We start from the raw sequence: 12,637 nt of genomic DNA, 5'->3' as shown, positions 1-12,637 counted from the left end.
GCCTGTAGTCCCAGCTACTCGGAAGGCTGAGGCAGGAGAATGGTGTGAACCCGGGAGGCGGAGCTTGCAGTGAGCCGAGATCATGCCACTGCACTCCAGCCTGGGCAACAGAGAGAGACTCCGTCTCAAAAAAAAAAAAAAAAATACAAAATGTTAGCCGGGTGTGGTGGTGGTGCCTGTAATCTGAGCTACTCAGAAGGCTAAGGCAGGAGAATCGCTTGAATCCGGGAGGCGGAGGTTGCAGTGAGCCAAGATCATGCCACTGCAGTCCAGCCTGGGCAACAGAGCGAGACCTTCTCTCAAAAAAAAAAAAAAAAAAAAGTCACATTTGTGGGAAACCTTTTTTTTTTTTTTTTTTTTTTTTTCTTCAGACACAGTTTTGTTCTTGTTGCCCAGGCTGGAGTGCAGTGGCACGATCTTGGCTCACTGCAATTACCACCTCCAGGGTTCAAGCAATTCTCCTGCCTCAGCCTCCCGAGCAGCTGGGATTACAGGCGTCTGCCACCACACCCAGCTAATTTTTGTATTTTTTCAGTGGAGGCAGGGTTTCACCATTTTGGCCAGTCTGGTCTTAAACTCCTGACCTCAAGTGATCCGCCCGCCTTGGCTTCCCAAAGTGCTGGGATTACAGGCGTGAGCCATCACGCGCAGCTGGGAAATCTTAAAGTATATGTATTTGTGGCCCAGATCTTAAAAATACTGATCCAGGGCCTGTCAACTTTCTAGGAATAAACACCTTGTAGCCTTTTTACTCATTTAAAATATATTTATATTCCCACAGGCAACAAAATGCATAACCCACATATTAGCAACAATTCTAGAAACAGGAATACGAGAAGAAGCAGGGTAGCCTAGTGGTTAAAAGCAAGGGCCTTGCTGTCAGCTTGTCCCAGTATTGAATCCCATTTCCACCATGTACTTGCTCTGTGACCTTGGGCAAGTCACTTTACCCCTCAGAGTCTGCATTTTCTCATGGGCAAAATGAAAAGAATAATCCTAAATTCTAGGGTTGTTGTAGAAAAGTGATAACATATATAAAATGCTCAACACAATTCTGGCACATACAGCTTGAAAAAATGGTAGCAGTTGTTATTATTTGAGAGAAAAGCAATCCTAATGTGCAAAGAAATGAACAGTTTGAAAGCCTTCTGGCATATTCTCCATTTATTCCTTACCACAAACAAGAGTTTGAACTAGGAAAACAATAAGGGTGGATACTTTATCCCTAAAGAGTTGGACCCCGAACAAAAAAAATCCCCACATTTTCGGTGACATTAGAATAAAAGAACTCAACACTTTGAAAATAAAGTTCCAGAGAGTACAGAGTAGAAAAGGTATTTCTATTTCTTAATTTCTTTCTCAGCACGAAATGTATCAGCTCCTCAAATTCATCTCTGGTAAAAAAAAAAATAATAATAATAAAATAAATAATGAATGGATAAATGAGTTTGAGGCTCTGAGAGGTGAAGTGACTTATTCAAGATGACACCGCTAGTAAGAACGAGATCTCTCTGGCACTTAGTTTCTCCAGCTGAAAAATCACTGCTCTGAATAAAGTCTAGGGCTCTCACCACCGAGCCTCTTTTGACTGAGCCCAACTTCGCCGGCGCGTCTGGACAGCCGGGTTCGAGCCGCAGGGGTTTGGGGCAGAAGTGCCAGGTGCGTGGCTCTGTGAGGGGATTAAAGCCCAGGTGCGGCCTCTGCCTCCAACTCAGGTCTCCCTGGGGCCGCCCCAGGCCCCACAAGGGCCAGGTCGGGTGAGCGCCCCCCAAGGGGCGCCAGACCCCGCCAGGTCGGGGGCCCCCTCGCCAGGGCCGCGTGGCCTCCGCCCCGGACTTACAGAGAGCACCCACCCCGGTCTTCAAAAGGCCAGAGTCGTCCCGCCGCCTGGACCCCTCAGCCACCTCCCGGGCCTCCTTCTAGCGGCTGCCACCTTCTCCACCAGCTCCCTAGTTCTGGTTGCCATCCAAGCTCCGTCTCCATGGCAACCGCCACCGCCGGAAGCGACAGGCCCTAAAGCAACAGGGCAGGGCGGTGGTCACGTGCCAGGAAGCGGTGACGAGCATGCCCGACGTGCCCCCTGCTGGTCGCTGGCGGAATAGACATTCCTCGCTTTTCTGTCCTTCCTCCGCTCGCACGATCCCCACCTTTTCACATGGTCCCGTCCCCTACGAAGCTGCAGCGGCCAATACTGCCAATTTTTACTTTCCGCAACCTTGGCAAGATGGGGTGGAGAAGTATGAACTCGGATACAATGCTCTTTTCCAAAAGCAAACTGAATTTCCAGGTCTCATGGATGCAGCACACAATCGTCCTGCCTGCCTCCTCACCGGGCATCGCGTGTTGCAGACAATTCCAGCTGGCTGGGGGCAGATATGACACAGGGTGCACCAGCTTGCGGTTCTCAGCACAAAGCGTTTCCGCAAAACCGGTCTGGCTATATCTATTAGGATCATTCCACGTCAAAGTGGCTCTCCACTAACATCTCATGGAAGACGGCAACAGGTGGCCACACGGGTTTCCACTGGGAGCCCTGCAGGAAGCCAGCCAGAGCCACTGAGGCAAAAGGCTCTCTGCTGCTGTCATTTTAGGAGAATGTGAATAATTCTCCCCGCCCATACTGCCACGCCCCAGTGATGGTAAATTGATTAATATGCATACATCTTAAAATAAAAAAGAAAGGATAAACTGGGCAAGCTGTGTTTATTATAGTCTGAGACTTTATAAAGAGACTGGAAAATACGTGGAATTAGAACATGCAATTTAAACAGCAAACATTGGTAAACACAGCATGTCTGTGGCTACCAGAGGGGAATACGTATGACTGTCAGGTCAAATAGAGTTTGAGGGAATTCGCCCAATAGGAGGGCTTTGGAATTGACTGTGAGAACCTGTGGCTGGAAGCACACAGCAATACCAATCCCATCAAGGCAAGCTGGTATCTGTATCCAACCACAGCAAAACCAGGCCCAAGGAACACAGGGCTTGCCTGGCAGAACTGCCAAAACAGAAAGCGGTGTGCAAGAACTGGGGAGATGAACACTGATACCATGGAGAGGAAAAAATAATTCAAAGCATCGGCAGGAATCCCTGAGAACCATTTTACCATCTTAAAAGAGACAAAAAATAAAAGGGAGGAAGAATAAGCATTTTCAAGAGGTCTGATCTACTTGTTCCTATCCATACCTCAGCGGTTTACAAAATAGCGCTGATCTCAGGGCATAGCCAGGAGGTTCAATTATAAAAAGTCAAACTAGCAGTGGGCTGGGCACAGTGGCTCACGCCTGTGATCCCAGCACTTTAGGAGGCCAAGGCAGGAGGACTGCTTGAGCCCAGGAGTTCGAGACCAACCTGGTCAACACAGGGAGACCCTGTCTCTACAAAAAATAAATTAGCTATGCATGATGGTGCACGCCTGTGGTCCCAGATACTTGGGCGGCTGAGGCAGTGCCCACAGGGTCAAGGCTTCAGTGAACCTTGATCACGACACTGCACTCCAGCCTGGGTGACAAAGCAAGACCTTGTCTCCAGAAAACAAAAACAAAAACACACAAAAACAGAGGGGTTCTTACTACCGAAGTGAAAGGAGCTTGCTGCCCTCTGGTGGGTTCCTAAAGAGGAAGCTGACACTACACCATGCTGGGCCACCTGGGAAGCCTCCAGGCTTTCCCTGTTCTCCAAAGGGAGCTACTATGGCCCTGACAGCCCAGCTGCTGAGGAAGCACAGTACTTAACAATTTCCGTATCCACAGCAGCAAGGCCTCAGTGCAAAGAAATATGTTGGTCAAAGCCTGATTTCACAATTGCTAGCCTGTTTTGCCCAACTTTCTATGAAGCTCTTCTGACCCCATCTGAGCTTTGGTTTGGGAGGGTCATAAGAAATTCAGCTGGGGTGACAACAGGGTCATATCAGCACTGTAAAACTCTTTATTAAAAATAATAATAATAATCACACCAGTACCTGCCAGAATAACTTCCGCCCACTTGCCCACAATCCAGGGAATTCCTATTTAGGGCCGTGGCCTAATTTGTGAAAGAGGCCAAGCATAAGTTTTTAAGAATGCCTTAATCCAGGGAGATTACACTGGTGGGCCACAGTACTGCCACCACACAGAAGTTCAGGTTACAAGCCTCTTCCAGATCCTTATGCTTCAGGGAGAGAAGACAAGTTGGAAATCCCTAGACCCAAGTCCAGGGCAAGGGAAGATGCTTTCCTGTTACTGTTCCCCAGGGACAATCATCTTTGCAGAGGAATAATGTTGCAGCTGGAAGAAAGAAGAAAAGGAATGGCGTAAGTTTGGAGGCTCCCTTCAGGAAGGTCAGAGGCTGAGCCCTTCTGACCTTTTCACCAATGTTCTTTCATTCTTTTAAAGGAAATGCCTAGTGCGTGAATGAACTGGAGAGACTCCCAGGAGAGACTCTGGGGCTCCCTCTGCTTCTAGAGCTGTAGTCTCGTTCCTACCACGAGGATTTATCTGCAGTTTCCATGCAAACTGGGGATTCCCATTATTCCTCAATGTCTCCCCAGCCTTCCCCTCCAGCTTCATGTTTAACAAACACTCAAATGATGCCCCAGTGAGAATGAACAGAAACAGATACTTTACCCCAGCAGTCCTTTTCCCGCCCAGCGTGTTGGAACAAGTCTAAGCTGGTGTTTTTCCCCCCTGCGGATCACTGTCACATTCAGGGGCTTCTGAAAAGAAAATAAGCTCATTTCGTGTTCAGCCTCGTTAGTACTCAGAGATGCAGGCTAAAATGCTGAGATCCCATTTTTGCCTATCAAATTGGTAAAGATTTACATTTGCAGCATAATCCTGTGGCTGGCGAGAGGGTGGGGAACGTGGCACTGCACTCTCAGGGCAGCCAGGGTGCTGACCTCAGTACCATCTTCCTCAAAAAACACGTGTCCCACCACCAACGATCTTTAAAAGGTACATCCAAGGTACATAGTACACAATTGCAAGATGACATACAAATTACAAGACATACAAATGCCTGTAATCCCAGCACTCTACAAAAAGTATAAAAATTAGCGAGACATACAAATGAAATGTTCATTCCAGGACTGTGTAGAAATTCAAAAACTGAAAACACCAGAAATGTCCATCAATAGGTATTGTTCAAATACAGTACAGAGAATGAAGGGTTTTAGTCAAAACAAACCAAAACCCCACCAAAGTATGAACCTATTTGATAATATTTTTTCTTTTTTTTTTTTTTTTGAGACACAGTCTCACTCTGTCACCCAGGCTGGAGTGCAGTGGCACAATCTTGGCTCACTGCAACCTCTGCTTCCCAGGTTCTAGCAATTCTCATGCCCCAGCCTCCCAAGTAGCTGGGACTACAGGTGCCCGCCACCACACCCGCCTAATTTTAGTATTTTTAGTAGAGACAGGGTTTCGCCATGTTGGCCAGGCTGGTCTCAGAACTCCTGATCTCAGGTGATCCACCCACCTCAGCCTCCCAAAGTGCTGGGATTACAGGTGTGAGCCACCGCGCCCGGCCAATAATATTTTCTAAAAGGACACCTGTGTTGCTCTAGTGTGCGAAGTTTTCTGGAAGAACATGGAAAAACTTGTTAAGAGTGGTTACTTCCAGAGAGGACTAGTCCTTTGGAAAAAGAAGATGTTTACTTTTATATATTTCCATATCATTAATTTTTTAACCATGCGTATGTATTGCTTTATTTTTCTGAGACAGAGTCTTGCTCTGTTGCCCAGGCTGGAGTGTAGTGGCGCAATCTCAGCTCACCGCAACCTCAGCCTCCCAGGTTCAAGCAATTCTCGTGCCTCAGCCTCCTGAGTAGCTGGGACTACAGGCATGCAGCACCATGCTCAGCTAATGTTTTTGTATATTTAGTAGAGACAGGGTTTCACCATACTGGCCAGCCTGGTCTCAAACTCCTGGGCTCAAGTGATCTGCCCACCTCAGCATCCTAAAGTGCTGGGATTTTGGGCATGTGCCACCACACCCGGCATGTTATGTATTACTTTCTTTTTTTTGAGACGGGTTCTCTGTAGTGCAGGCTGGAGTACAGTAGCACAATCTCAGCTCACTGCAACCTCCGCCTCCCCAGTTCAAGCAATTCTCCTGCCTCAGCCTCCTGAGCAACTGGGATTACAGGCACGTGCCACCATGCCCGGATAATTTTTGTATTTTTAATAGAGATGGAGTTTCGCCATGTTGGCCAGGCTGGTCTTGAACTCCTGATCTCAGGTGATCCACCCACCTCAGCCTCCCAAAGTGCTGGGATTACAGGCATGAGCCACCACATCCAGCCTGTATATAGTACTTTAATTTAAAAAATTAAAATTAAAGTAGGGGGAGTACATACCAAAAAAATTACAAATTAAAATACGATATCCAGGCACGGTGGCTCACGCCAGTAATCCCAGCACTTTGGGAGGCAGGAAGATCACTTGAGCCCAGGAGTTGAAGACCAGGCTGGGCATGGTGAAACCCTGACTCTACAAAAAGTATAAAAATTAGCGAGGCATGGTGGTGTGCACCTATAGTCCCAGCTACTCGGGAGGCTGAGGCAGGAGGATTGCTCAAGGGAGGTCAAGGCTGCAGTGAGCTGTGACTGCACCACTGCACTCCAGCCTGGGCGACAGAGTGAGACCCTGTCTCAAAAAAATAAAAATAAATAAATAAAACAAGATGCCATCAAAATCTAAAACTTCTATGTATCAAATGACACTATTAACAGAGTGAAAAGGCAACCCACATGATAGGAGAAAATACATACATGCTGGGTATGGTGGCTCATGCCTGTAATCCCAACACATTCAGAGGCCCAGGCAGGAGGACTGCCTCAGCTCAAAAGTTCAAGACCAGCCCGGCAACAAACAGAGATCTCGTCTTTACAAAAAACATATATTTTTTTTAATTAGCCAGGCTTGATGACGCACATCTGTAGTCCCAGCTACTTGGGAGGCTGAGGTGGGAGGATCACTTGAGCCCAGAAGCTCAAGGCTGCAGTGAGCCATGAATGTGCCACTGCACTCCAGCCTGGGTGACAGAGTGAGATTCTGTCTTAAAAAAAAGAAAAAAGAAAAAAGAAAATACATGCAAATCATATATCTAATAAGGATTTAACATCCAGAACATATAAAGAACTCCTATACCTCAACATCAACAAAAAAATCTGATTAGAATATGAGCAAAGGGCTGGGTGTGGTGGCTCACGCCTGTAATCCCAACACTTTGGGAGGCCAAGGCAGGCGGATCATGAGGTCAGGAGATCAAGACCATCCTGGCTAACACGGTGAAACCCCGTCTCTACTAAAAATACAAAAAAAAAAGGCCAGGCGCGGTGGCTCACGCCTGTAATCCCAGCACTTTGGGAGGCCGAGGTGGGCAGATCACAAAGTCAGGAGATTGACACCATCGTGGCTAACACAGTGAAACCCCATCTCTACTAAAAATACACACACACACAAAATTAGCCAGGCTTGGTGGTGGACGCCTGTAGTCCCAGCTACTTGGGAGGCTGAGGCAGAGAATGGTGTCAACCCAGGAGGCGGAGTTTGCAGTGAGACGAGATTGTGCCACTGCACTCCAGCCTGGGTGACAGAGCGAGACTCCGTCTCAGAAAAAAAAAAAAAAGAAAAGAAAATGAGCAAAGGACTTGAATAGATCTTTCTTTTTTTTTTTTTGAGACAGGGTTTCACTCCTGTTGCCCAGGCTGGAGTGTAGTGATGCAATCTTAGCTCACTGCAACCTCTGCCTCCTGGGCTCAAGCGATTCTCCTGCCTCAGCCTCCTGAGTAGCTGTGACTACAGGCACAATCCTCCACACCTGGCTAATTTTTGTATTTTTTTCCAGAGACAGGGTTTCACCATGATCCCCAGGCTGGTCTCAAACTCCTGAGCTCGAGTGATCCGCCCGCCTCAGCCTCCCAAAGCACTGGGATTACAGGTATGAGACACAGCGCCCAGCCTAAATAGACATTTCTTCAAAGAAGATATACAAATGATCAAAAAGCACAGGAAAAGATGCTCCATGTCACTAATCATAAGAGAAATGAAAATCAAAACCACAATGAGATTCTACCACGCACCGATTATGAAACAGAAAACAAGTGCTGGCGAGGAAGCGGGGAAAATGGAGCCCTGTGCACCACTGGTGGGAATGTGAAACGGTGCATGGCAGTGGAAAACAGTAATGGAGGGTCCTCCAAAACCTACACAAAGCGCCGGGCACGGTGGCTCACGCCTATAATAGCAGCACTTTGGGAGGCCAAGACGGGTGGGATCACTTGAGCCCAGGAATTCAAGACCAGCCTGGGCAACACGGCAAAACCACAAAATGTAAAAATTAGCTGGGCATGGTGGCACATGCCTGTAGTCCCAGCTACTCTCAAGGCTGAGGTGGGAGGATTGCTTGAGCCTGGGAAGTCCAGATTGCAGTGAGCCAAGATCACACCACTGCACTCCAGCCTCGGCAACAGAGAACCTGTCTCAAAATAAATAAATAAACAAACAAACAAATAAATAAATAAATAAGCAAGCTCATTCCAGAAACCTGGAAGTCATCTTTGACATTTTAAAATGTTCATAGGCCAGGTGTGGTGGTTCACGCCTGCAATCCCAGCACTTTGGGAGGCCAAGGCAGGTGGATTACTTGAGGTCAGGAGTTCGAGGCCAGCCTGGCCAACATGGTGAAACCCAGTCTCTACTAAAAATATAAAAATTAGCTGGGAGTGGTGGTGGGTGCCTGTAATCCCAGCTACTCGGGAGGCTAAGACAGGAGAATCACTAACCTGGGAGGCGGAGGTTGCAGTGAGCTGAGATTGCGCCACTGCACTCCAGCCTGGGTGAGAGCAAGACTCCATCTCAAAAAAAAAAAAAAAGTTCATATATTGAAGTTAAAAAAAATTTTAGAAACTTTAAACATAGAATGACCACATGATGCAGCAATTAAATTTCTGGGCATATATACAAAGAAATGAAAGCAGAGATTTGAACAGATATTGCTACGACCATGTTCAAAGCAGCATTGTTCACAACAAAAAGGTGGAAGCAATCCTAGTGTCCATTGACTAATGAATGGATAAAAATAATGTGGTGTATACATACAGTAGAATATTATACAGCCTTTAAAAGGAAGGAAATTCTGACACATGCTGTAACATGGATGAACCTTGAGGACATTATGCTAAGTGAAATAAGCCAGATAAAAACTATACAGTGTCCTGTAATCCCAGCACTTTGGGAGGCAGAGGCAGGCAGATCATCTGAGGTAAGGAGTTTAAGACCAGCCTGGCCAACATGGCAAAACCCCATCTCTACTAAAAATACAAAAATTAGCCATGCCTGGTGGCATACGCCTGTAGTCCCAGCTACTCAGGAGGCTGAGACAGAAGAATGGCTCAAACCTGGGAGGTGGAGGGTGCAGTGAGTGGAGATTGAGCCACTGCACTCCAGCCTGGGCAACAGAGCGAGACACCATCTCAAAAACAAAACAAAACAAAACAAAAAAGCTATACAGTATGTAAGATTTCACCTAGATGAGGTCCCTGGAGTAGTCAAATTCATAGAGACAGAAAGTAGGATGGTGGGTGCCAGGGCCTGCGGAAAGTGGGAATGGAGAGTTAGTGTTTAATGGAGATTTGGGTTTCAGTTTAGGAGGGTGAAAAAGTTTTGGAGATGGCAGATGGGTAGGGGTGATATTTGCAAAACAATGTGAATGTACTTAATGCCACTAAAGTGTAGATTTTTTAATGGTTAAAATGGTAATTTTTTTTTTTTTGAGACAAAGTTTCACTCTTGTCACCCAGGCCAGAGTGCAGTGGCGTGATCTCGGCTCACTGCAACCTCTGCCTCCCGGGTTCAGGCAATTCTCCTGCCTCAACCTCCAGAGTAACTGGGATTACAGGCGCCCACCACGACGCCCGGCTAATTTTGTATTTTTAGTAGAGATAGGGTTTCACCACGCTGGCAGGCTGGTCTCCAGCTCCTGACCTCAGGTGATCCGCCCACCTTGGCCTCCCAAAGTGCTGGGATTATAGGCGTGAGCCACCACGCCCGGCCTAAAATGGTAATTTTTATATTATGTATATTTACCACAAAAAAATAAATATGTCAGGTCTATCAATGGAATCTCTAAATCTAAGAAAATACAGCATAGGCCGGGCATGGTAGCTCACACCTGTAATCCCAGCACCTTGGGAGGCCAAGGCAGGCGGATCATGAGGTCAAGAGATAGAGACCATCCTGGCCAACATGGTGAAAACCCATCTCTACTAAAAATACAAACATTAGCTGGGCATGGTGGCAGGCACCTGTAGTCCCAGCTACTTGGGAGGCTGAGGCAGGAGAATCGCTTGAACCTGGGAGGCGGAGGTTGCAGTGAGCTGAGATCATGCCGCTGCACTCCAGCCTGGCTATAGAGCGAGACTCCATCTCAAAAAAAAAAAAAAAAAAAAAAAGTCATTTCCTACCAGATTGTCAAAGAATATCTATGTTATTGCCAAAGACTGTAACATAGTTGGGAAAGCTAGAAACAGACGCACTCACAGGTGCTACTTGAGAGAAGGTGCACTGGCACAAGCTTCTTGGAGGACACCTTGACAAGATCTATGAAGGGTAAATGTGCACTGCCTTTAACTCAGTAATGACACATCTAGCAACATGGCAGAAATTCTCCCACAGGCAAGGACACTCGCTACACCACTGTTTGTTACGGCCAAACACTGGAAACAACCTAAATGTCGAACATGGGAGGCTGGCTAAGTAAAAGATGGTGAACCGACCAATGGAACATGGTGGGATCATTCAAAGGAATGAAGATACAAATGTGCCGACATGGAATTCCCTTCGAAGTGGGCGGAAATGCAGAGTAACATGTACATTAGGCCTTTTCTGTGTCATCTTTGTCAAAAAGCAATCACAGCCAGGCGTGGTGGCTCATGCTTAATAATCTGAATGTTTTGAGGGGCTGAGGCTGGAGGCTCACTTGAGCCCAGGAGTTCTAGACCGGCCTAGGCAACATAGCAAGACCCTGTCTCTACAAAAAATGAAAAGAAAAAAAAAAATTAGCCGGGTGTGGTGGTGCACACCTGTAGTCCCAGCTACCTGGGAGGCCAAGGCAGGAGGATTGCTCAAGCCCTGGAGTTTGAGGCTGCAGTGAGCTATGATTGCACCACTGCACTCCAGCCTGGGCAGCAGAGCGAGAGACCCTGTCCTAAAAAAAAAAAAAAAAGACAGTGGCTGTAGACACATGCACCCACGTGTGGAAACTGTGTGAGGGACACACTTGTGTGCTTCCAGTTCTATAAATGACAGCCCTGGGCAGGCTGGAAACCTGGAGGCCTCCTTGACACACTCCATCAGGTTAAGGCCCATGGATTTTACACCATAAATGTCTCTTTGATTGGCCCCTTCCTCCACCCCATTTGTCACAGCCACCATCCTCTCTTGACTGACTGCTACAGCTCTGTCACCCTCCAATCTGTTCTCTACCTAACATCCAGAGAAGGCTTCTTACCCCTGTCACACCCCAATCTGGAACTGTGCGGTGGCTCCCTTCTGCACCTCAGGAAAAAAACAGCACAATCTTTACTAAGGACCACAGGCCTGACCTTAACACCTCCTGGCCTCACCTCCTCCCCTTCTCTCCATTCTGCTCTGGGCTCCACCCTCCTTTGAGTTCTTTGATCCTCCCACCCCAGGGCGTATGAACCTGCTTTGAAGGCTTTTTCTCCCTGCCAGCTTCCCCTCGACCAGAGAAACTTCTATACACATCTGAAGGTCACTTCCTGAGGAACACTCCTTCAATCCCAAACCAAATCAGGGCCCCATGATTTACTCTCTGAGCTTCTTAACACTCTTCCTTCGTAACACTTATCAGTGTGTATCATTATACAGCTGAGATTATTTGATTAAGGCCTGGCTCCCCCACCAAAGTGCTCCCAAGGCAAGGACCCTGTTTGTTTCGTTCCCCGTTACAGCCCCAGTACCTCGCCCAGGACCCAGCATGTGCAGCGGAAGAGGCACTAAGGAAGGGAGAGACACAGGACTTTTTAAAAAATTATTTTGGGGCCAGGCACAGTGGCTGACGCCTATAATCTCAGCACTTTGGGAGGCCGAAGCGGGCAGATCACCTGAGGTCAGGAGTTAGAGACCAGCCTGACCAACATGGAGAAACTCCATCTCTACTAAAAATACAAAATTAGCCGGGCTTGGTGGTGCATGCCTATAATCCCAGCTACTCGGGATTAGCTGAGGCTGAGGCAGGAGAATTGCTTGAACCTGGGAGGCGGAGGTTGCAGTGAGCCAAGATCGCGCCATTGCACTCCAGCCTGGGCAACAAGAGCGAAACTCTGTCTCAAAAAAAAAAAAAAAAAAATTTATTTTTGAGGGGAGGGGGTGTTTCCAGCGACGACCAGAAAACCTGGTAGACAAATTCTTAGAGCTATAACACTAGGACTTTTGTTTGTAAATACAATTGCACTATGTGATTTTAAGGATAAATATGTATTTTATTTATTTGAGACAGGGTGTCACTCTGTCATCTAGGCTGGAGTGCAGTGGTGTGACCTTGGCTCACTGCACCCTTGAACTCCTAGGGTCAAGTGATCCTCCTGTCTCAGCCTCCAGAGCAGCTGGGGCTACAGGCACGTGCCACTATGCTT

General features: G+C 47.3%; 2 protein-coding genes and 1 non-coding gene across 13 annotated transcripts in view; all 3 read right to left on the bottom strand.

The window, feature by feature from the left end:
- The window catches only part of CFAP251 (cilia and flagella associated protein 251), an 86,176-nt gene extending 83,485 nt beyond the window's left edge, over window positions 1-2,691 (bottom strand). For 4 of the 6 annotated variants that reach the window (XM_055096267.2, XM_008957741.5, XM_055096268.2 and 1 more), the window contains exon 1: window positions 1,841-2,691. The gene's annotated coding sequence lies outside the window, so the exon portion shown is untranslated. The remainder of the gene's footprint in view (window positions 1-1,840) is intronic. The other 2 variants (XM_003832350.6, XM_063593742.1) reach the window with 1 other exon arrangement.
- A 1,213-nt stretch (window positions 2,692-3,904) lies between these two features.
- The window catches only part of PSMD9 (proteasome 26S subunit, non-ATPase 9), a 27,785-nt gene continuing 19,052 nt past the window's right edge, over window positions 3,905-12,637 (bottom strand). For 2 of the 6 annotated variants that reach the window (XM_003832353.5, XM_034934690.3), the window contains 2 exons: window positions 4,605-4,693; window positions 3,905-4,265 (listed from right to left, as the gene is read on the bottom strand). In XM_003832353.5, the coding sequence (XP_003832401.1) occupies window positions 4,238-4,265; window positions 4,605-4,693 (117 nt within the window). In that variant the 3' untranslated portion in view covers window positions 3,905-4,237. The other 4 variants (XM_008957743.4, XR_004665479.3, XM_055096271.2 and 1 more) reach the window with 4 other exon arrangements.
- On the bottom strand, window positions 12,368-12,428 carry LOC112436779 (U7 small nuclear RNA). The gene has a single exon (XR_003025473.1). It is a non-coding gene; the product is annotated as a U7 small nuclear RNA (small nuclear RNA).

The sequence above is a fragment of the Pan paniscus genome, chromosome 10, assembly GCF_029289425.2.
Source record: "Pan paniscus chromosome 10, NHGRI_mPanPan1-v2.0_pri, whole genome shotgun sequence".
Classification (NCBI taxonomy): domain Eukaryota; kingdom Metazoa; phylum Chordata; class Mammalia; order Primates; family Hominidae; genus Pan; species Pan paniscus.
This window is presented reverse-complemented; position numbering and strand designations above follow the sequence as displayed.